Below are 22,106 nucleotides of genomic sequence, written 5' to 3'. Positions count from 1 at the left end.
GCCACCGGCCACCTCTGGTGTCCTGTCAGCTAGACATAGGCACACATGAAAAGATATCACTCATTTGCCTGTTTTCTCATGGGAGCATGGACCATATGTAGCTATGCAACTTGGCTTGATTCACATAAGGCGGCCATGGATGTTGCTAGTTCTGAGCAATATGGTCTAACTATAATTTCACAAAATTTTACACATTTGACGATATTTTAGGTTTTTTAATAAAAGTTCAAAAGGGGGGTCCCTGTCGAAACCGGATGCAGTTTGATTGCCATCTTAAGTGGAGGTCAAATTTACTAACGTTGCCCCATCGACCCTCGATTTAGCATGAGGGAGCGAGTGAACACCTTTGGTAACTTACGAGGTTGATATGACCCACAATTCAATGCAAACTGTAGTCATGTCAAACTCTGGTGGCCGCGAAGTGTCAAATTGAATCAACAAGGCTGCATTTTCAGCATGTCAGAAAAAAAGCTAGCTTGCTAACAAAATACATATATTTTACCATTGGAAAATTGTCTTAGTGTTTTAGTGAGGAGCCAATAAAACTTACCTAGATAAACATATTTTGGAGATTCCGGAAATGTATTGGAATAAAAACGTGTAAACTATAAAACTAGCTAGCTACCTGACAGGAGTGCTAGATATGTTAGCTTACTAGGTACATTAATAGCTTTAGGTTGGTTGTTTTAAGCTCAACTGCAAGATTTCCACCAAGGACATCGCCCCTCCGATCGATCATCATTCCCCTTCGCTTGGGCAAGGGGCATTTAAGGTACACCTGGATGTGACGATATAAAACGTAATTCAAGGTGTGAGTGTTTAGGAGGCTGTCTGCTTTGAGTTTGAAACGCGGCCTTGAAGTAGTTCAAATATTCATGCATCACCTATTCCTTTATGATTTAGAATATGCCATTGCACACACACAAAAAACCTCATTCTGATCTAGGCTTACAGCAGCACTGGTATCAGGCTGTATTAGCTAGCGAAGTTTTCTCTGACTAAGAACATTTACCTAGCTAGCTTGCCAGCTAACTCGTGATTAGCATTAGTGGCTAACACAATTTATTTTAGCCACAACATGCTAAATGTTTGCAGATGTAACAGTTGTTAAAGTACTATGTGAATTTCACCAGGTTCATATATTAATATGTTGTGTTGGTGTTATGCATGCCTGCATCCTGGGAGAAGGGGAGTGTGTACTTACGTTTTGCCCTGCGTGCTCGTGCTCAAATCATTTTGATGCACAGAGAGGTAGGCACGTTTTTTCTGTCTTCAGAAAAGTTTGATTCTTTTAAGTACAAAGTCATACACACAGTGTTTTGTTCATGAATAATGATGTATATTTAGAAGTTACTCATAAGATGGTGGTATTGTTAAGATGCACTTGTAATTGTACTTTTTAGGATGATATCAACATTCTGAATTCAACATGCGGTTAATAGCTAGCTAAGGTATTAGCAGGCTATTGTATGTGTGAACGATGGCTAGCTCCTCGAATGATCCCAGTCCCTCCTATTGTGCATCTGTTGTAGAAAGAGGTGACGATTCTCAGAACATATGTGCTGTACAAATGTTTTGTTTCCTTTTGGATGCAGGTATGTGGTTTTATCCATGTAAAATATGTTATGTATTATAAGGAGAAAGTGTATTCATTTTGGTATTAGAAAATCGTTTTTGATGCACTGAGAGAGAAAGAGGCGACGATTCTCAGAACATATGTGCTCTACAAATGTTTTGTTTCCTTTTGGATGCAGATGCAGGATGCAGAAAGTGAGTTCTGCTTGATTAAAACTACCTGATCTCCAAAGTCCACGTCTATAGTCTCAATCAACCACACACAACGCAGAGTTACAGCGGTGCAGTATAGCACCGGCTACACAGACAGTAAGATAGTGTTATTAATATAAATCCACAAGATTTCTATAAAGAAACAGCATAGTTGTCACCAACATCTTGTTGCATCTGCAACATTGACCATGCAGACTCCAAGTGGTTGTGACTCGTGGTAGAGCCCAAAAACTGCTCTCTGAGTGACCGTGGGCGGGGCTGTGTGGAAGGAGAGAGAGGACAAGCAGCAAACGGAGTAAACAATTATTTTTTAAACTGACATTACACGCGGCGGAGTGGCATAACATTTAACAAACACTGAAATACTGCTATACAAGGCCAAGTAAAAACCCAAACCTGTCCATGCATCAATATATAGTGAAATACAGTAGATGTAGGCAACACTCAGCTGACTGGATCTTTGCCAGGGTGCAAGTAATCGGTTTGCATAGCACTCTATAAACCACTTAAGCACTCCATGTCATGAAGTGTTATGATTTAACTTCCCGTTAACTCTGTTCCAAGAGGCCACTAGTGCTGCCCTTAGAGATGCCATCCCCTGGAGTAGAGCTACTTATCCCTACTACTGTGTCACTTCCTGTAACATGCATTTAGAAATGACTTAAAATCAGGGCCTGTAATCATAAATAGTCTCAGTGTGCTGATCTAGGATGAGTTTTGCATTTTAAATCATAATGAATAAGAATGGAAACATGATCCTAGCTCAGCACTACAGATGTTTTATGATTTTGGCTGCACCAGAACACATTTATTCAAGGTAGTCAACTCCCAACAACTGCTCTCGGGCACTGATGACATGGGTGTCAATTAAGGGAGGCCCCCACACCTCTCTGATTCAGAGGGGTTGGGTTAAAGCTGCAAGACACATTTCTGTTGAATGCATTCAGTTGTGCAACTGACTAGGTATCCCCTTCATTAAGATGTCAATGCTGGAAAATCAAATCTGACAGCTTATGCAAGGCCGTTACATGCAGCTGGGAAACGGTGTAAATCAGTATGGGTGCAAAAACCCAAAAGGGCTCTGGTCAAAAGCAGTGCACTAGATAGTGAATGTGGTGCCATTTGGGACTCAGCCAGGGTCCCAATCATTGCCCAGGGATCATCACACATGATCAAATTAGCTTTTAATCCAGCATTGGAGCAAAGCCAAACCACTCTCTCACACAGCCCTGTGACAGGATCAAACACTGTTCAGCAGCAAAGGGTGCAATATTATAGCCTGGTTACCAGTGTTCGTGCTATCATGCCACTCCTTGCATGTTTGTTTGGCATGGCAAATAGCATGATAACAAACAGACTGGTACCAAGGCTAGCAACATTCTATGGACTCATTCTATGATTACATTCTGCGTGTACTGTAGGAAGTAAAGACCATTGTGTCTATTGTATTCAGATAGTCCTTTCGAACATAACAAGAAAATGGACAAGTCCATAACTGAGCCATTTCCTTGGAAAGTCTTGTTTGAGTGGTGATTGGAATGACCGCATAGACTGCTCACAAGAACGTTTAAAAGTGTGCTGAGCAGTAGCTCGCACGTGTGATGCACTGCACCATACTAATGACCATAGCATCAACACTTTCTTCTCACATGCCCATCCTGAGGCATTGCAGATCAGATCAAAGGCAGTTTCACATTAATCAAAATAGTAATTTGTGTAATGAAATAAAATTAAATATACCTGGGCAAGACCATCACTTTTGGTGATTGAAATAATTACGCTGTCATCAGTTTAACTAAAAATAAATCAGAATTGAGATCACCATTGTAAATACCAAGTAGGCCTATGTATGTTATCACAAAACATTCCAAGTTGTTTTCCTCAGGGTCCTTAATCCATCCTTTTCTCTCTGAACTTAAGTAACCAGAATTGTCAGCAACTAACACCAGCAATCACTCAGATGAATATGGTCAGAGCACTTTTCCTGTACCTTATCTGGATATTGGGAACGAATATCATATTATTCGAATACTGAAATCATTTCAAATGCTTTCCCTAAAAGAGAATGTTGACAGAATGCCATTGAGAAGACCACTTTAGGCCTACATGCTTTTCTTGAACAAGATCCTCAAACGTGGTGTTCAGATGGAATACTAACATTTCCATTTTAGTCATTTAGCAGATGCTCTTATCAAGAGCAATTATTATTAAGTGCCTTGCTCAAGGGCACATTGACAATTTCTTTTTTAACCTAGTCTGCTCAGGGATTTAAACCAGCAACCTTTTTAAACAGAAATGTGTCTTTTTAAAAGTTGTCTTTTAAACGTGTATTTTTCCATATATAGACACCCTTTTAATAAAATCAACTTTATGCATTGAGCTTGTCTGATGCTTTTAGCGCACTGTTTGTTGAAATAAGACAAAATGACACCAGATTGCAAAATAGTCTGAAAAAAAATCCTTACCCTGACCATCCTCCTCCGCTCTTCCAGTCTTTCGCAGATTCTGCTTTTACTCTCCTGAAGTTGCTGGTATAGGCTACAGGAGTCAGCAACCTTTCATGTGGAATGTGAACTTATCTTACTACCGATCTGCGTGACAGTTATGGTTTTCATATGCACACTTATAACGTCTTCGTATGTCAAAATTGTTGTCATGTACTTAATCAAAATTCTATCCAAATAAATGATCAAAGTAAAAAGTAACTTCTATTGCCATGTCAACTGTGAAAATAGCCTACATAATGCCAACAAATAAAAACATTGCAGCCTGCAGGTAGAAAATATCATGAAAAAAATAAATAGCCTATAAATCACATTGGCTAAGTATGGCCAGTCTACAACAAACTTGAAACATTGTATAAGATATTCTGGTCCCTCAAGAGTTTCCCTGTGCCAGTGAACTCAGGACAGACAGCTGTAGGCTGGCTATTTGCAGAAGGAATAAGAAGTAATCAGGTAGGCCTATTTTATGAGGTTCCACTGGACCAGAGGATTACATTTTTCAATTTCAAGAGCATAACATTTTTCAATTTCATGCTGAGTGGTTATCAAAAGGGAGAGAGACTGAAATATTTTTCAAATACATTGAGTAACTATTATCATTCTCAATGGATGAAAAAAAAAATAGTTTGCTTGCTGTTTGAGGTGAAGAAAACTTTACTTTGAGAAGCTCCACAGCTCTTTACTGGTGGTGCGTTAAGACTATCAGAAACACTATCAGATCCCCAAATGGGCACATTTATATGCCTACACTTGTGCACAGGCCAGTAGCCAAAGCTTATAGGCCTACTTCTAGGCGTAATCAGGTATCCTTACTCAAAATTCACACGAGCGTCCAAACAAAAGACAATTACTAAATTAACAAAACTCGTAAATGGAATTACTTTTTTAAATAAACAAACTTGTTTCCCACAAGTGTAGCATAGTTTGCGCGACCTGCAAACAATGTGTCCACTCCGACAATGAGAACGGTAAAGACAGGAATAATAGACTGCATTAACGGAAATTACAGCAACCAAAAAACATTGTAGATTTGAAATAATTGGAATTAATGGTAAATGTACTACTGGTTATATATGTAAATGGGGAATTGATAGACTAACAAGCAAACAAACAATTCACAATTAATTATGATCATAGAATGTGCCCAAATTGGAGGGAGAAAGAGCATTCTGGAGAGAGACGTGCACTGTGCATCTTAGCCACACTCCCCTTCTTCTTGGAGTATGCCATGCCCACAGCCACCACAATGGATTAGTTCACTAAGATGGGTGTGGAAAAGACAGGTGTCTGGTGTTCTATATACACACAATGAGAACGCATTGTGCCACACTCCCCTACTTCTTGGAGTATGCCATGCCCACAGCCGCCACAATGGATTAGTTCACTAAGATGGGTGTGGAAAAGACAGGTGTCTGGTGTTATATATACACACAATGAGAACGCATTGTGCCACACTCCCCTACTTCTTGGAGTATGCCATGCCCACAGCCGCCACAATGGATTAGTTCACTAAGATGGGTGTGGAAAAGACAGGTGTCTGGTGTTATATATACACACAATGAGAACGCATTGTGCCACACTCCCCTTCTTCTTGGAGTATGCCATGCCCACAGCTGCCACAATGGAATACTTCACTGAGATGGGCGTGAAAAACACAGGTGTCTTGTGTTATATATATATATTTACACATACACACACACACACACACACACACACAGCTCAAAAAAATAAAGGGAACACTTAACCAACACAATGTAACTCCAAGTCAATCACACTTCTGTGAAATCAAACTGTCCACTTAGGAAGCAACACTGATTAAGGTTGTTCAAGGTAAGTTGCTAGCTAGCATTAAACTTATCTTATAAAAAACAATCAATAATAATCACTAGTTAAACTAGTAATATCATCAACCATGTGGAGTTAACTAGTGATTATTATTGATTGTTTTTTATAAGATAAGTTTAATGCTAGCTAACAACTTAATTTGGCTTCTTACTGCATTCGCGTAACAGACAGGCTTCTCATGGAGTGCAATGAGAGGCAGGTGGTTAGAGCATTGGACTAGCTGACAAGGTCAAATCTGTCGTTCTGCCCCTGAACAAGGCAGTCAAGTTCCTAGGCCGTCATTGAAAACAAGAATGTGTTCTTAACTGGATTGCCTAGTGTAAAAATATATATATAAAAAAACAAACAATAATAATAATACAAATTTAAATAAATAAAAAATATCGGCCAAATCGATTGTTGTGAAAACTTGAAATCGGCCCTAATTAATCGGCCATTCCGATTAATTGGTCGACCTCTAATATGTACAGCACATAACTACCTCATACCCCTGCACATCGACACATACTCACTCTATTTATTCCTTGGGTCACTATATCTTTAACTCTACATAGTTGGAAAAGGACCCGCAAGTAAGAATTTCGATGTTAGTCTACACCCATTACGTACGATGCATTTGACAAATAACATTTTATTTGATCAAAGAGCTGTGACATCACATCACTTGACATCACTCTGCTCTAAAATTCATTTTTTTAAATGCCAGGGTGGGGGAGCAACGAGAGCAGCAATACCTAGCAAATGACTTTAGTGGGTTTCTTTGTTTTAAAGTTATGTTGTGGGTGAGAAGTTCACAAGAAGCTCTGGGTATTTAGATCAAAGCTCGATGCATACATAAGGCGTTTCATTTCGAGCTTAATTTCCACCTAGAAGCAGTGGCGTGTATTCATGGGGGAAGCCAGGCATTGCCCCAAAAATGTACCAATACATTTAATTATTTTCTCTCCGAGTTTCATAGTGTTCCTTTATTTCGCATGAGGCTGAATGTATCTCACCAGCAAAAGCATCCGAGCGAGCGAAACAGCACCCCTTCGTTTTTGTGATGAAACGAAAGGTGTAGTTGAATTTATTCTGCCACTTCTTATTATCTCAGCCTTAGGCCTATATATCACGATGGCAAGGCATATAAACCCATCAGTTTAAAAATTAATTCAGTAAATGTCAACCTAGAGAGTCAGGCAAATTAAAGCAATTTTCTTAACAATATTTTGGTTTGTATGATGGTAATTGGCAATTTGATATACTCCAGAATGTTATGAAGAATGATCAGAGGAATTGCAATTAATTGCAAAGTCCCTCTTTGCCATGCAAATGAACTGAATCCACAAAAAGCATTCCACTGCAAAAGGACCAGCTGACATGATTCTCTCGTTAACACAGGTGTGAGTGTTGACGAGGACACGGCTGGAGATCACTCAGTCATGCTGATTGAGTTCGAATAACAGACTGGAAGCTTCAAAAAGAGGGTGGTGTTTGGAATCATTGTTCTTCCTCTGTCAATCATGTAAGGAAACACGTGCCGTTATCATTGCTTTGCACAAAAAGGGTTTCACAGGCAAGGATATTGCTGCCAGTAAGATTGCGCCTAAATCAACCATTTATCGGATCATCAAGAACTTCAAGGAGAGCGGTTCAATTGTTGTGAAGGCTTCAGGGTGCCCAAGAAAGTCCAGCAAGCGCCGGGACCGTCTCCTAAAGTTGATTCAGCTGCGGGATCGGGGCACCACCAGTACAGAGCTTGCTCAGGAATGGCAGCAGGCAGGTGGGAGTGCATCTGCACGCACAGTGAGGCAAAGACTTTTGGAGGCCACTTCTCTCCAGGAAAAAAACCCATCAGGGACAGACTGATATTCTGCAAAATGTAGGTACAGGGATTGGACTGCTGAGGACTGGTGTAAAGTCATTTTGTCTGATGAATCCCCTTTTCGATTGTTTGAGGCATCCGGAAAAAAGTTTATCCGGAGAAGACAAGGTGAGCGCTATCATCAGTCCTGTGTCATGCCAACAGTAAAGCATCCTGAGACCATTCATGTGTGGGGTTGCTTTTCAGCCAAGGGAGTTTGGCTCACTCACAATTTGGCCTAACACAGACATGAATAAAGAATGGTACCAACACATCCTCCGAGAGCAACTTCACCCAACCATCCAGGAACAGTTTGGTGATGAACAATGCCTTTTCCAGCATGATGGAGCACTCTGCCATACGGCAAAAGTGATAACTAAGTGGCTCGGGGAACAAAACATCAATATTTTGGGTCCATGGCCAGGAAACTCCCCAGACCTTAATCCCAATTGTGGTCAATCCCCAAGAGGCGGGTGGACAAACAAAAACCCACAAATTCTGACAAATTCCAAACATTGATTATGCAAGAATGGGCTGCCATCAGTCAGGATGTGGCCCAGAAGTTAATTGACAGCATGCCAGGGCGGATTGCAGAGGTCTTAAAAAAGAAGGGCCAACACTGCAAATATTGGCCAACACTGAAGTAGCAAACTTTGTGGAAATGAATGTGTCATTCTCAAAACTTTTGGCCACGACTGTATACCTGACAACGTCTCTTAAAACATTGGCTCCTTTTTAATTAAATATTATAGGAAAATAAATGTAACCGATGTGAAATGGCTAGCGGTGGTGCGCGCTAATAGCGTTAAATCGGTGACGTCACTCGCTCTGAGACCTGAAGTAGTTGTTCCCCTTGCTCTGCAAGGGCCGAAGCTTTTGTGGAGCGATGGGTAACGATGCTTCGTGGGAGGCAGTTGTTGATGTGTGCAGAGGGTTCCTGGTTCGAGCCCGGGTCGGGGCGAGGGGACGGACTAAAGTAAAACTGTTACATAAACCCACAACATCATTATTTACAAGGCAATGTCGAGCTTACAGAAAATAGCTTAACGCCACTGCGTGACCAAATAAAAGTAGGTCATTCTATCTGAGAATTTTAGACCTCCTGCATCATTGGTCTAGTTGCTGCGGCAGTCCGGTAACCACGACAATGGAGACGTAAACTTTTTTCCATGTCTGTGTGACAAGGAAACTGACAGTTGAAGTGACAATCTAGACATTCCCCAGGAGTATAAATGAAACATTTTGACCAGCGACACATCGCATTCTAATTGCATACAGACAGACCAAGTATAAACTGGCCATTACAGGTTATAGAACAAACAAGTATCACAACACAGGTGGCAATATGGCTTGGCTTCCCCAGTGATTGTACCCATGCACCACTACTGCTTAGAAGACAGGTGGCAATCTGGCTTGGCTTCCCCAGTGATTGTACCCATGCACCACTACTGCTTAGAAGACAGGTGGCAATCTGGCTTGGCTTCCCCAGTGATTGTACCCATGCACCACTACTGCTTAGAAGACAGGTGGCAATATGGCTTGGCTTCCCCAGTGATTGTACCCATGCACCACTACTGCTTAGAAGACAGGTGGCAATCTGGCTTGGCTTCCCCAGTGATTGTACCCATGCACCACTACTGCTTAGAAGACAGGTGGCAATATGGCTTGGCTTCCCCAGTGATTGTACCCATGCACCACTACTGCTTAGAAGACAGGTGGCAATATGGCTTGGCTTCCCAGTGATTGTACCCATGCACCACTACTGCTTAGAAGACAGGTGGCAATATGGCTTGGCTTCCCCAGTGATTGTACCCATGCACCACTACTGCTTAGAAGACAGGTGGCAATATGGCTTGGCTTCCCCAGTGATTGTACCCATGCACCACTACTGCTTAGAAGACAGGTGGCAATATGGCTTAGTTTATCTGGCTTGGCTTCCCCAGTGATTGTACCCATGCACCACTACTGCTTAGAAGACAAATTCACCCAGCTTGAGAATATTCACTATTTCCACACTTCTCTTCCATGATAGAAGTCTGTTACAATTATCATCAGTTACATTCCAATTGCATTAGAAAGTCAGCTTGGAAAAAACCAATGACCACATAATTTCTATCGGAGGGCAAAGAAAAACTTCCACCAAAGTGTAAACTATACTGACAGCACACAGCCAAACACTCAAAGTATATGCAGGATTGTATTGATATAGATAAGGCTAAGTGTAAGTACCCCAGATATGCTCCACCAGTCTGACTCCCAGTCACAGCCTCACGGTAGAAATAGGCCCATTCTTCTCCAGCGCTTCACTGTCAGACATCATTGAATTATTGAAAGGACATGCACTCACTGCACCATGTCATCTGGGTTACTAACATTGAAACAAATGAGACTGCTCCGCCACACAACGCTGTGCCATGCATGATTTCATTATAGAATCCTCATGTTCCTGGATCCTACATACATGGCTAGATCTAATACCAATGTAATCAAGTTTGTTGTCAATGACCTTTAAATATAAACAAGTATTTATTTTTTTAAGTTACATATTAACTTTTTGGGAGACCCAAACAATGTCACAGAAATGTGAGTTTCAAGTCTGTCATTTGCATTCAAAGCAGGTCTAAGAAGCGGTAGATCTGGTCTGTGTGTGCCGATTTTTATGCTTCCTTAAGTTTTGTTCTTGTATCTTTTACTTTCAGTTTTGTACACCAGCTTCAAACTGCTGAAAATACAATTGTTTTGTTATGGAAAAGCTATTTCAAAGCAGTATAAATGGTTCAATGGCTACACTATATGTGCTTGCGTTGTCACAAACTGATATTAGGCAAATTATTAGAATTTTAGCAACCAGGAAATGAAGGATCGATTTCTGCATAGTGCAGCTTTATAGGTTGCAATATGGTCTGCACCCACATACAAAAACAGTTTATGCTTGTCTCCTGTATGAGGGAAATTAGCATTCTGTGGAAGTGAATCAAATAACCAGCTACTGTATCAACTTGGCATCTCCAAAAGTGAGTAATCAAATGTAACCCGTTATCTAGTTCTCAGCTGTCCAGGCTTGCCAGTACAACCATCATCTGCTAAGAAATTGCACAATATCATTATAGTCAGCTGAACCATTTATCCTGACATGGAAGTTTATCTTCAACCAAATATCAATGAAGGTTCTCCTGTCCTCAGTTGACTCTTAAAAATGCAGGCCACATGCCGTTTCCCTCTTTCCTCAAGGGCAAATTGCTCTCAGGAAGCATGTGGCTCAAGAAAGATTCTTCCCCACTTCCAGTTCAAACAATTGAGAGAATGGAAACAAACCATGTTGGGAAACATTCTGACGTTCCACCATGCATCATTCTAGAAGTTTGATTTTAATTTAGGATGTGAGTAGAAGTGAGACAGACTCTCGAGATACAATCTTTGTTTGAAGCCCACTTCCTTGATTGATACTAGCCTAGCTGGGTATAATTTTAAATTGTATTTCTATCAGAAAAAAGGGCATCATTGAGTTCTTTTTTTTTAAACACACATTGGTCAAGCTAAGCAATTATTTTTTTAGGTGCATTTCACAACCTGTTAGTTGCATAATCCTAACAGGATGGAACCTAACAGGGTGGAAATCTGGAGCCTAAATTAGACAGCTCTGTGAGTGTGCAAGATTGAGCTAGCATAAGGGTGAACACTTAAATCGGATTTTAACTTCTATCAAACATTTTGAAATTTGGTTAATTTTCTCAATAATTTAGCTTAACAGAGTGGACATTTATGAGTGTGAGACTGACATGGGACATTAAATGTATTCATATTTCTCGTGGAAGTGGATGAATAACACCGGCGGACATGGCATAAAACGCCTACATCCACTGAGGAGAATATTTTTTTTTTTAAGTGTTAAATGCATACAATTCCATTTCAAGGTCCATATTTTTGTTTTTAATGTAAAAATGATAAATGGTTTTATATTTAAAGCATTTTGGAATCTACATTTTACACTAAATAAGTATATTTCCTGGGAACAGAAATGACCCGGCTAGCAAGCTAGCTACCGCTTCTTAGCTAGCTAGCTATGCCAACAACATAATAGGCTAATTAGCTAGGGGTAACAAAGTCAAGAGAAACTCGGGTGCCAGTGAAAATGTAGTAGACGTCTTGGTAGCATAATAATAATAAAAAAGGTACAATCGGCATGACATGGATAGGAAATTTTACGCTTTTTAAAACTAACATATTTTAATTAAGTTAGGCAGTATCCCCATTTCAAAAACAGAATGCCATCCTGCAGCTTGCTGATGCTAACTAGCTAGCTATAAAACAGTCAGCTAACTAGTAAGCATCCAGCTAGCAGCTTCCAAGGAGTCAAATCTCGGATTGGTAGATATCATTATCCTTTTACTTATAGAACTAAATAGGTTTGCATATTATATTATTATATCCTAGTTAACTACTTAAGTTAGCGTTATGTGCAATCTTTCCATGCACTTCAGTTGGGAAAGGGTGAAATCCCAAATTAAGTTTTCGTGGATTTACACAGGACTTTGCCAACTATGGTGATGTATCATCAACTCAGCCTAACATGTATTGTTTGTTTTAGTCAGCAGGATAAAACGGCATGTTGAATCATTTGATCATTTTAGCTCATCTCTTACAAATTTGCGCCATATTTGCGCGAGCCTCACGTCCAGTCCAGGCATTGCAACATTGTTTCCAGACCCAATGCTGTGAATGGAACATTGGAAACAAACACGCTATACAAAGTAAACGCGACTTACCTTTGCAATTGCTTTTTTGTATCTCATGACGGCTTGCTGGATGAGAATATGGATTTTGATATTTCCATCTCCGCACGGTACCACCACCCTAGTCCTTCCAAAACACACAGTCACTTTCATAGTTTAATATCCGATAGATCTTGCCCAGATTCGGAGGAAAACCGATGATAAATTATCCCTTTGAAAGTCAGCCGAAACATGAATTAAATTTGGTTATTGAATCTTGTATCCTTAAAAAGAGATGAGACCAAAATATCTTTCACATTTTATCCAGGGACGACATTGTTAGCTGTGTGTTTCTGACCACCTGTTTAGTCCTTCTCCTTCTGTTTCCACGTTCCCAGACTAGTGCAGGGAGCAACAGCTCCATCAGGATTCGATTGGGGAACGGCCTCCACACGCCGGTCAAGACTGGAACTGTCGAAGGTGGTATATGGCGCGCGCGAGCAATTACACCCATGTGTGCGTGAACAATTGGGTGATTTCGAAAAATATCTGAGATCTTGACAATATTTTGTAATGAAAAAAATATTTCCTGCAAAGGAACCTCTTTAACATGCAATATTATTGAATCATGTCCCTCCCTACAAATGGCACACTACTCCCAGTCCTTAAACTGTAAACTAGGCCTACTTTAGTAGTAAACATGTCACGGGAACCCTCCAGGAGATCAATCTGCTCTTCTATCAACTATTTATTTCTGATACATGTGTATGTGCGTTCTGCATATTGAATATATATTCAAACGCAATAAACACGTGTAGGCCTATTTTGATGAATACAATTTAAACAAAGATATCCAGCACTTAGGAATATAGTTATTTTTGTTTTATTGCATAACAAAAATCTCAAGGACATGTTCTGGCCACAAAACCTTGATCTCCACCTGCCTGGTGCTATTTTGGTGCTTTGTTCTAGTGTCCTAACCTAAAACTGAAACCAAGTCCCAATGAAAACCAGAGCAAATCCATGTGTGAATCTTGTGGAACAGCTGCCTTGACTTGGCACATAGCTACAGTTCCACAGAACATGACTGTATGCTGTGAGGAACCTGCTCTCACCATGACTGTGTACCAAATGGGACCTTTTTGCCATAGGGTCCTGGTCAAAAGTAGTGCACTATAAAGAGATTAGGTTGCCATTTGGGATGTAACCCATATTAACTTTTTATATGGGCCTGTGCTCCATGCTGTCCCAAAAGTGTGGGCTCATGGGTGAGTCACATGTTCTAAGGCAGAAAACCAAGAGTTACTGAATACAAGGCAATTTGTCTTCTAACTACAATATGACTTAAATTGACATGCTTTTTTATATCTTCCTATGCCCCAGGGTTGGGCTCAATTCGAATTGAAGGCAGTCAATTCAGGAAGTGGATTTGAATTTAACATTTGAAAAAATGTAAAAACGTTGTAGTAATTAGCTTCTACTTTTCAGTTTATTGTGAAGTCTGAAAATAAATGCCCCTTTTTAGATGATTTAATTGTAATTTTAGTTTACTTTCTGAATTGACTTCCTTCAATTCGAATTGAACCCTACCATGCTATGCCCCAGAATTGATGAGCATATCTTCGTGCCCCAAAAGCCTGAGCTAAAGCAGAAAACCAAGCTATTCCACAATATCTTGTGACTTTTCCTAACACAGGTTCATGGACTTACAGTACAAACAGTAATGTGTTTATCTCTGTACACACTTTATAAAGTGTATACAAAGGGAATGCTTAAAATGTTTATATTTTTGCATACTGTTACTGTGGTTACACCTCTGTAAATATTTATCAACATTGACCACCTGAAAGAAGATCTTGACCAAGGCCGGCTGGTGCAAATGCTTTAAAATGACCTTTAAATATTTTTTTCTTTATTTCTTAATGGGATGTTATACATTTAGTCAATAATGTTTGCCTGACAGAATTGTAGTAATAACTGTAATGGGTCAATGAACTCTTCACATCTTGAATGTTCCGTTTTTACTGTTTTTATTGCAATGTCAACATGCAAGTTTTGGGCGACACCTTGTGGAATGTTTACGTACTGCACTTGGCTTACTTGACCTGTAAGAAGCATAAGCCATTGACGAATGTCCTCTATCACACTAAGTTCAGGGCAAGTTTTTCCAGTTACGGACTCTCTCTCATCAGTTCGGGATGACATCTCAATATGAAGGCATATGCCATCTCTTGGCATGTTCAAACAGCAGCCTGGCTCATCCCAGGATTCTCTCCCAGTGCCAGAGGGTCTGGTGGGCTGTATAGCAACTTGGCTTCTCCATCACAACAAACTCATAACACTGCCTGTGTCCCAGAATGCACCACATTCCCTATATAGTGCACTACTTTTGAACAGAGCTGGGTACCCTGGTTAAAAGTAGTGCACTAAATAAGGAATAGGGTGCCATTTAAGATACATCCATAACTCAGCCAGCCAGGGCCCTGGGCAACACAACTCATCATGTCACCATTTAAGGCTTAATACTGACAGTCAGACACAAATGAACATCTTTATGGGCAGTCAAATGTAACAGATAGCCCACAGCTTGCTTAATAACAGTACTGTTTCCTTCCTCACCAGCCCACTCTGGTATTCAATATTGGATCCTATCTCGCAAACATAGGTGGCTGCCCTCTTGACAACTGCTCCACCAAGAAGATAAACATTTGATGCCACAGGTGGAGGCATTTCAAGCTGAGAAGTCTAAAAGTGCTGAATCCTGGCCTCTGTACTAAGGCATCTGTGTGTGTGTGTGTGTGTGTCTGTGTGTATGCAATAAATGTAATGTTTTATTAGTTTTTCATTGTGTAACAATGCACAATCAATATAACTTATTTCATCATGTAGCCTTATTCCTATACAACATGTAGAAGTCATTTTTTTTGTAAGTGTTCATGTGATCAGATAGTACAAGAGGTATGCTAATACACCACCCCCTGGTGGTTACAGAATAATATGTACATGTAGGTAGGGATAAAAGTGGCTAGGTAATCAGGATAGATAGTAAACAAGGCAGCAGCAGTGTGAAAGAGTGTCTCTATTTGTGAATGTGTGTAGCGTCAATATGCATGTGTGTTTTGTGTGTATTTAGAAAAAAAAATTGGGGGGGGTTTCACCTTTATTTAACCAGGTAGGCTAGTTGAGAACAAGTTCTCATTTACAACTGCGACCTGGTCAAGATAAAGCAAAGTAGTGCGACACAAACAACACAGAGTTACACATGGGATAAACAAACGTACAGTCAATAACACAATAGAAAAGTCTATATACAGTGTGTGTAAATGTAGTAAGATTAGGGATTATATGTCCCTCGGCTATACAAGAGAGTCAGTGCAATACATGGGTTCAATGCAAATTGTCAGGGTTGCCATTTGATTAACTGTTCAGCAGTCATATGGCTTGGGGGTAGAAGCTATTCAGGAGGCTTTTGGTCCCGGACTTGGCGCTCCGGTACACTTGCCGTGCAGTAGCAGAGAGAACAGTTTTAGAGCTTTCCTCCGACATTACCTGGTATAGAGGTCCCGGATGGCAGGGAGCTCGGCTCCAGTGATGTACTGGGCTGTATGCACTACCCTCTGTAGCGCCTTACAGTCAGATGCCAAGCAGTTGCCATACCAAGCGGTGAATCAGCCAGTCAAGATGCTCTCAATGGTGCAGCTGTAGAACCTTTTGAGGATCTGAGGGCCCATGCCAAAACCTTTAAGCCTCCAGGGAGGGAAGAGATGTTGTCATGCCCTCTTCACGACTGTGTTGGTGTGTTTGGCCCATGATAGGTCCTTAAGGACGTGGACCCAGAGGAACTTGACGCTATCATCCGGCTCCACTACAGCCTAGTCGATGTGAATGGAGGCGTGCTAGGCCCTCATTTCCTGCAGTCCACAATAAGCTCCTTTGACTTGCTGACTTTGACAGGGGGTTGTTGTCCTGGCTCTCTGACCTCCTCCCTATAGGCTGTCTCATCATCGTCGGTGATCAGGCCTACCACTGTCGTGTTGACGGCAAACTTAATGATGATGTTGGAGTTGTGCTCGGCAACGCAGTCATGGGTGAACAGGGAGGGCAGGAGGGGACTAAGCAAGCAACTCTGAGGGGCCTGCGTGTTGAGGGTCAGCGTGGCGAATATGTTGTAGCCTACCCTCACCACCTTTGGGCGGCCCGTCAGGAAGTCAAGGATCCAGTTGCAAAGGGAGGAGTTCATTCCAACGGCACTTAACTTAGTGATGAGCTTGGAGGGCACTATGCTGTTGAACACTGAGCCGTAGTCAATGAAGGTGTTCCTTTTGTCCAGATGGGAAAGGGCGGTGTGGAGTGCAATAGAGAGTGTGCCATTTGTGGATCTTTTGGGGCGGTATGTGAATTGGAGTTGGTACAGTATCTGTGCCATCATGGCATCTTCTTCTTAATTGGATGATTGCTCCCAACTAATAGGAATACCCACTCAATATCCATGCTTAAATGGGTTATATCCATCAGGCACAACTCGAATATAAAGTTTCGGCTCCAGAGTGGCACAGCAACTAAGGCACTGCATCTCAGTGCAAGAGGTGTCGTACAGTCCCTGGTTCAAAATCCAGGCTATATCACATCTGGCTGTGATTGGGAGTACAATTGGCCCAGCTTTGTCCGGGGTAGGCCGTCATTGTAAATAAGAATTTGTTCTTAACTGACTTGCCTAGTTAAATTTTAAAAATTAAGTCATTTTTTTCCAACGTTTCACTGATATTTATTTCACTAGGAAAGTCAGTTAACAAATTCTTATTTAGAATGACAGCCTACCCCAGGACCAGCCTGGAATCGAAACAGGGTTTTTGTAGTGACGCCTCTAGCACTGAGATGCAGAACCCCATATCAGTGCATTTTTAACAACATAACCATTATGGAACTTCTATATTTAGAGAAATTCTGTTGAGAACAATCATAAAGTGGTTATTAATAAGCTGTTGTTCTGTGAAACCAACAGGTAACGTTAGGCATTAGCATGTGCCTGTTCCCCATTGTAGAGACAAATGACTATTCAGGTTGGTTTTGTAGTTGTACACTGGAAAGCACTTATTTAAATTACATACAAAAAAGCATGAAGCAATTTGCCTGTCCGTTAATCTTGACTAACGGCATGATCCTGCTAGTGCATTGACAGACCATATTGTGCTACCACGAACCTGGCATATTGATGACAAACATGTTCACCCTTCTCATCTAGGAAACCATAGTTTGATTAGATATTGGATGTTTGCACGCGGACATGGATATTTACCAGAGTACTGCTCTTATGAAATGCTGGATGACCAAAGAGTGTTTAGTTTTAAAAGCAATGTAAGAGACTTTTCCAGTCCCCTGAGACACTCAGGACTGCACTCGTTTTAAACCTGGCTACTTTCAATCCTTCACAAGACATGCAAATGCCACTCTAGGATTTAATGGTAAGTAAGTAAGCCTTGGACAAGTAAGCCTTGTCTGAGCCGGAACAGCCCACAGGGCGTCTGTAGTGTGAGGCAGCTTGATGTACAAGTACACTCCCTGGACAGGACATTACTCAGCTGCAGGGCCTTAGCACCAATCCATCTCCTTACTAAATGGTAGATTGACAATAATTATCTGATTACATATACTGCACATTGTATGGGCATATTATATTGTATTTTTGTCACAGTAAGAACATAAACGGATGACTCAGGAATGTAACATGCAGCCTATGTGTCATGTATGAAAGGTTATTGATATGTAGTATGTACGTACATTTGTTTTCTTAAGGTCCACTTATTCAGTTAATATATGGTTGTGAATTAGACCATGATGGAATCCAGAGGGGACTGTACAAGTTCTCCGTCAATGGGAAATACACTCTCTTTCTTTGGATGATGACACCATGCTCTGGAGCCACTCAGTTCCCCATGCAATGGCATTAGCAACTAAGACCATTCTGGATGGGTATAAACTTTAGAACCAAAGTCATTTGCCCTATGTGAAACGTGATTGTGTTCCAAGATTGAAGAACGTTTACACACATAGTAAGATGGCCATCAACAGAAAAGGTAAGATCACTTATTAAATGTTATGGCTCTGACCATGCATTGGTTCAATTGATATAAATTTGTAAAACATGTAAATAAAAAATCCTCTTACAGCTATCAACTTTTAATATTAGTTGCATGATATTAATATATAGAGTTTTTGTACATTGCTATAAGAGTTCAGCAAGGCTTCACATGCAGATATGATCTAGTTTTGGCTTGATCAGATAGGGGCAGTTTCTGTTAGATGTATTTGAAATACTTCCTAAACTAACTTTTTTGTATTTTGTCATTTTGCATTTAAAAAGGGCTGAGTTATTTTTTACAATTCTAACACCAATGCAGCAAATCTCAAGTAATAGGGGTCACAAAACACTATGAACTGTGCCATTGTCTAGGCTATTGGTGTAAGGGATTTCTTCCATTGACGGAGAGGCGGACCAAAGCGCAGTGTGGTTGTTTTGATTAATGTTTTAATAAATCACTTCACATGAACAAACTAACAAAAACAGTGAAAACCCAAAACAGCCCCATCTGGTGCAAAACACAAAGACAGGAACAATCACCCACAAACACACAGTGAAACCCAGGCTACCTAAGTATGATTCTCAATCAGAGACAACTAATGACACCTGCCTCTGATTGAGAACCATACTAGGCCGAAACATAGAAATACCCAAATCATAGAAAAACAAACATAGACTGCCCACCCCAACTCACGCCCTGACCATACTAAATAATGACAAAACAAATTAAATAAAGGTCAGAACGTGACAATTGGTAGTGTTCAGCATGTTAGCCAAGGGTCATAGACAGGTTGTTTTTATAAATGTATTTCCTGCATAATATTTTTTTGGAACCAGTATTTTGTAGTTTATTTTGATATGTTGGTCTTTAGGGTATTTTGTAACAAGACACATTGGATGTATCTGTGCACATCTTCGATTATAGGCCTAATTATACCAACTGTTGTCTTGTGGCATTCAAAACAAACTGTACTGTATGATGCTAATCAAATAATCTGAGACATACCAACGTATGATGGTCCAACCACATTTCATTGGAATGACACCGGAACAACGTAGGAACAAATAACTATCTTGTATGACCCGTTTGGCAGCATTGGCAACCTGTGCATACACACTGCAATATATCTTACTTAATATTTGTTGTATGTGAATGTGGATATTTAGGCAAAATTTGAAGTTAATTCCTGATTTGTAGAGTACAATACTGTATACTATAGTACTGTATTGTACCCACAATTATAAGTAGGTGGGCAATGGTTATTGTCTTGCACTTTGTCTTGCAGAGTGCATGGGATTTTGTATTGTAATGTTCTGTCCTTGACAGTTCGCCATGAAGTGGTCATTAGACCTAGAAATGGAGAAGACCGGGTCAAGGACATCTCTGTGGGAGCTGGATGGGAAGCCAACCTCTCTACATGTGGCAACAGACATCAAACCTAATCATGATTTGACTTACCAACTGCATAAAACCATCTTCATCTCTGGTTCTAAACACAACTACTCATGTTGCGTGGAGCACAGCAGTCTACCCGAGCCTCTACAGATCGATCAGGGTGAGATAAAGATTCATTTGCGTTCCACTTTAAATCAAATATACAGCTGAAGTCGGAGGTTTACATACACCTTAGCCAAATACTCAGTTTTTCACAATTCCTGACATTTAATCCTAATAGAAATTCCCTGTCTTAGGTCAATTAGGATCACCACTTTATTTTAAGAATGTGAAATGTCAGAATAATAGTAGAGAGAATTAATCATTTCAGCTTTTACTTCTTTCATCACATTCCCAGTGGGTCAGAAGTTTACATATACTCAATTAGTATTTGGTAGCACTGTCTTTAAATTGTTTAACTTGGGTCAAACATTTCAGGTCACCTTCCACAAGCTTCCCACAATAAGTTGGGTGAATTTTGGCCCATTCCTCCTTACAGAGCTGGTGTAACGGAGTCAGGTTTGTAAGGCCTCCTTGCTCGCACACACTTTTTCAGTTCTGGGCACACATTTTCTATAGGATTGAGGTCAGGGCTTTGTGATGGCCACTCCAATGCCTTGACTTTGTTGTCCTTAAGCCATTTTGCCACAACTTTGGAAGTATGCTTGGGGTCATTATCCATTTTGAAGACCCATTTGCAACCAAGCTTTAACTTTAACTGATGTCTTGAGATGTTGCTTCAATATATCCACATAATTTTCCTCCCTAAAGATGCCATCTATTTTGTGAAGTGCACCAGTCCCTCCTGCAGCAAAGCACTCCCACAACATGATCAAATCAAATCAAATTTTATTTGTCACATACACATGGTTAGCAGATGTTAATGCGAGTGTAGCGAAATGCTTGTGCTTCTAGTTCCGACAATGCAGTGATAACCAACAAGTAATCTAACTAACAATTCCAAAACTACTGTCTTATACACAGTGTAAGGGGATAAGGAATATGTACATAAGGATATATGAATGAGTGATGGTACAGAGCAGCATACAGTAGATGGTATCGAGTACAGTATATACATATGAGATGAGTATGTAGACAAGGTAAACAAAGTGGCATAGTTAAAGTGGCTAGTGATAAATGTATTACATAAGGATGCAGTCGATGATGTAGAGTACAGTATATACGTATGCATATGAGATGAATAATGTAGGGTAAGTAACATTATATAAGGTAGCATTGTTTAAAGTGGCTAGTGATATATTTACATAATTTCCCATCAATTCCCATTATTAAAGTGGCTGGAGTTGGGTCAGTGTCAATGACAGTGTGTTGGCAGCAGCCACTCAATGTTAGTGGTGGCTGTTTAACAGTCTGATGGCCTTGAGATAGAAGCTGTTTTTCAGTCTCTCGGTCCCAGCTTTGATGCACCTGTACTGACCTCGCCTTCTGGATGATAGCGGGGTGAACAGGCAGTGGTTCGGGTGGTTGATGTCCTTGATGATCTTTATGGCCTTCCTGTAACATCGGGTGGTGTAGGTGTCCTGGAGGGCAGGTAGTTTGCCCCCGGTGATGCGTTGTGCAGACCTCACTACCCTCTGGAGAGCCTTACGGTTGAGGGCGGAGCAGTTGCCGTACCAGGCGGTGATACAGCCCGCCAGGATGCTCTCGATTGTGCATCTGTAGAAGTTTGTGAGTGCTTTTGGTGACAAGCCGAATTTCTTCAGCCTCCTGAGGTTGAAGAGGCGCTGCTGCGCCTTCTTCACGACGCTGTCAGTGTGAGTGGACCAATTCAGTTTGTCTGTGATGTGTATGCCGAGGAACTTAAAACTTGCTACCCTCTCCACTACTGTTCCATCGATGTGGATAGGGGGGTGTTCCCTCTGCTGTTTCCTGAAGTCCA

The 22,106-nt window shown here is 40.8% G+C and overlaps 1 protein-coding gene across 6 annotated transcripts in view; it reads right to left on the bottom strand.

Annotated features, from left to right (window-relative positions):
• Positions 1 to 13,150, bottom strand: part of LOC115103145 (partitioning defective 3 homolog) — a 254,743-nt gene extending 241,593 nt beyond the window's left edge. For all 6 annotated transcript variants that reach the window (XM_029623850.2, XM_065005787.1, XM_029623854.2 and 3 more), the window contains exon 1: positions 12,747 to 13,150. In XM_029623850.2, the coding sequence (XP_029479710.2) occupies positions 12,747 to 12,866 (120 nt within the window). In that variant the 5' untranslated portion in view covers positions 12,867 to 13,150. The remainder of the gene's footprint in view (positions 1 to 12,746) is intronic.
• Between the last annotated feature and the right edge of the window lie 8,956 nt (positions 13,151 to 22,106).

The sequence above is a fragment of the Oncorhynchus nerka genome, linkage group LG20, assembly GCF_034236695.1.
Source record: "Oncorhynchus nerka isolate Pitt River linkage group LG20, Oner_Uvic_2.0, whole genome shotgun sequence".
NCBI classification, from domain to species: Eukaryota; Metazoa; Chordata; class Actinopteri; order Salmoniformes; family Salmonidae; genus Oncorhynchus; species Oncorhynchus nerka.
The sequence above is the reverse complement of the archived record's forward strand: the minus strand, read 5'-3'. Positions and strand labels throughout refer to the sequence as shown.